Genomic DNA, 2,920 nt, shown 5'->3' on the forward strand with positions numbered 1-2,920 from the left:
ATTTTCAAAGTAACGAGTTGTCGCTTCTTATACATTTACGTTCTTTGTCCATAATCACTCCAGAAGGTAAACAAAAACAATTACAAGCACAGTGGCAATGTCAAAGCACGTTGAAATCAGCTGTTCGGTAAACTGACTGATTCAAGGTGTATTAAACACGCCTTATACTGATTTGATAACACTTCTGTTGCCGCCTGTGGAAATTCTGTAGGAAATAAATTTTAAAAGTTAAAAGAAAATTCTATAAAATACAAAGGAAATGGTGGTCACTAAACAGTTTTTCCAAACAGTATTAAATACATCGAATCGCGTTCATGGATTGACAAGCCTGCGTGAGTTTTTAATACAAGAATTTTTTGTTTCGGCATGGCGTAGAATACAATTTTGAAGTTTTATATAAAAGTGACTGCAAGCAAACAACACTGCTAGATTTGCACAAATACGGAGTTGAGGACGCCTAGTTTATTTCATTTCATTTATTTTCAACTTAGTACAAGAACAATTATTTATTTTCTTTCATCGTAGGTAAATTTTCCAGCAGTAATCCCACTATCAGTCCCGCATTGCTTAAACGAAATGAACTCTTCACTCAAGAACAGCGTCGTCAACAGGAAGCCGTTGGACGAGTGGAAAAAATAGAAGTACGCTACCTTGGATTGCCGCAAGATGTAACACTAGCTATGAATGCTAACTTATCCACGCCCTACAATTGCGCGCAGCATTTAAGTGAAGGCCATTGTAAGCGTTCCGCTCTAGCGCTAATCGATGGAAATGTGCCATGGGATGTGCATCGCCCGCTGACTGAATCTTGCACGTTGCAGTTGCTAAATTTCACAGTTGCTGATCCTCATTTAATAAACAAGTATGTTGGACACTGTGTATACCTCTAAAATAACATATTATAAGTTAATAAATATTCCAATTTTATCTTGATGCAGAGCTTTTTGGCGCACATGTAGTTTTATGTTAGGAGCAGCGCTGGAAAATTCATTTACTGATGAAGCACAATTGCAATTACACAGTTTCCCTACTCCAAATAGTAAGTTTTTCACACTTTGAGTTAAAAATGTAAATTACTTCATTACTCTACTTGCATTTCAGTAAAAACTGGTAGTTTTGTTTACGACGTTGTGTTGCGTGCACAATCTTGGCAGCCTAGTAAGGCTGAATTGCGTGCCCTCTCCGCTGAGATGGTTAAATTAGCAGCAAAAGATTTGAAAATCGAACGTCTTGATGTCAATAACGAACTTGCTTTGGAAATGTTTGCCGATTCGCATTACAAACGCGAGCAATTGCCCAGCATCGCACAACAGAATCAAGGACGTGTTACCCTCTATCGCATTGGTACTCATATAGATATATCTCGTGGTCCTATGGTCGCCTCATCACGTTTTCTTGGCAAATGTACAGTAGCAGCTGCGCATAAGATTGCTAATGAAGGCGATAAAGATGCGTTGTATCGAGTGCAAGGTGTTGCCTTACCTGCTGGATTTACGTTAGATCATGTAGCCTACGGTACATTAGAGGAACGCGCTAAGAAACTGGTAAATAATGTGCTACATTAGTTGTTAAAAATATTTACTGAGTATTCGTCTTCATTTTTAGAATCCTGCACGCTTACCCAATGAGCCTTTTGAAGAATCACAGCAGCAGATAGCTTGAATGAATGCGACAAGTTTATTTCATTGAAATCGTTGTTTTATATATTAATAAATGCGCATAAATACGTTTAAATTAACTTAAGGCGTGCTTTAGCCAATCAACATGCCATTCGCCTAAATGTGTGCTACATTTCTGCTTCGCATGCTCACTATCTTGTAGAAGGAAGTTGAAAAAGACAGGTACTTACATGCACAATAAAAAGAGGTCAGTTCTCCAGCTTAAATTAGTCAATGAAAAATTAAAAGGGGCCCTAATGAGAAAAAGGTATACCTAAATAAGTAAAGAAAACTACTTTCGATTTATAACCGCTCTGCTGGTTGTGAAATCAGTTAATTATAAGTGTATTTCCAAATTTTGTATATTGTTTTATTTTCGTTAGATTATTTATTTCAAAAATATAACTTATATTAGACTGCATCACTTCCCATACAAAAAAAAAAAAACAAATAACGCTACTGCGTTTCCATTGGAATTATAAAATCTATAATATATTTTAAGACATACACGAAAATATTTTGGAAAAATATTAAGATTTACGTGAGCTGGACCGATTTGGAAATAACTCAAAAAAAGGGAGTTTGTTATGAATAAAAATTCCCTCAAATGACAAAGCAGTTTAAGCATAAAAAAATATGCATAAAAATAAAAAAAATGTAACGGAATCGCAATAATGAGATTTTTGATGCTGTTTTTAACCGACTTCACAAAAAGGAGAATGTTATCAATTCGTCGGAATATTTTTTTTTTATGTAACATAACCTTGGACCATGTTAACCGTTTTCTTTAATTCTTTTTTTTTTTAAGGAAAGGTGTTACCTCACAGGTGGTTCCATACTTATTTGGTTTAAATCCGATCATGGGATCATGAAGAAATTAACGATAATCTTAAATTTGTATATGAGAATTGAAGTCGGTTTTGTTTTTTGCTTAAAAATTACTTGTTTTAACTTTTTTCAAAGATTGGTGTAAGAAAAACTTGAATAACTGGACCAAAAATATTCCGATTTAGACTTATAAGGTATAATTTCTCACCCTTTCTATTTATTTACAAATAAACTCATTTAAAAGTATAAAAGTGGAATTAAGATGGGCCGGCATTTGAAAAAAATGGGACGTGATTAGTTTTTTTTTGCAAATAAATAAAAAGAGTGGGAAAATACCTTTCCACTGATACATCATAAGTCTAAATCGGAATAGTTTTGGCCCAGATATCAAAGTTTTTCTTAAACCAATCTTCAACTGAGGGGATTTTTTCAAA

The 2,920-nt window shown here is 34.5% G+C and overlaps 1 protein-coding gene across 1 annotated transcript; it reads left to right on the plus strand.

Moving 5' to 3' along the window:
• Positions 1-85: 85 nt before the first annotated feature.
• Positions 86-1,738, plus strand: LOC108372086 (39S ribosomal protein L39, mitochondrial-like). The gene is made up of 5 exons (XM_017627729.1): positions 86-332; positions 526-862; positions 939-1,039; positions 1,102-1,544; positions 1,606-1,738. Exons 1-5 carry the CDS (start codon positions 260-262, stop codon positions 1,660-1,662), a joined length of 1,011 nt encoding a protein of 336 aa, XP_017483218.1. The 5' UTR covers positions 86-259; the 3' UTR covers positions 1,663-1,738.
• Positions 1,739-2,920: the final 1,182 nt, after the last annotated feature.

Source organism: Rhagoletis zephyria, unplaced genomic scaffold (genome assembly GCF_001687245.7).
Source record: "Rhagoletis zephyria isolate East Lansing unplaced genomic scaffold, Rhagoletis_zephyria_1.1 Rzeph_scaffold_05427, whole genome shotgun sequence".
NCBI lineage: Eukaryota > Metazoa > Arthropoda > Insecta > Diptera > Tephritidae > Rhagoletis > Rhagoletis zephyria.

Coding starts and splice junctions, on each gene's coding strand:
- LOC108372086 (XM_017627729.1), top strand. CDS start 260: ATGGTGGTCACTAAACAGTTTTTCCAAACAGTATTAAATACATCGAAT. Junction 863..938: donor GATCCTCATTTAATAAACAA/GTATGTTGGACA, acceptor ATCTTGATGCAG/AGCTTTTTGGCGCACATGTA. Junction 1,545..1,605: donor AGGAACGCGCTAAGAAACTG/GTAAATAATGTG, acceptor CTTCATTTTTAG/AATCCTGCACGCTTACCCAA.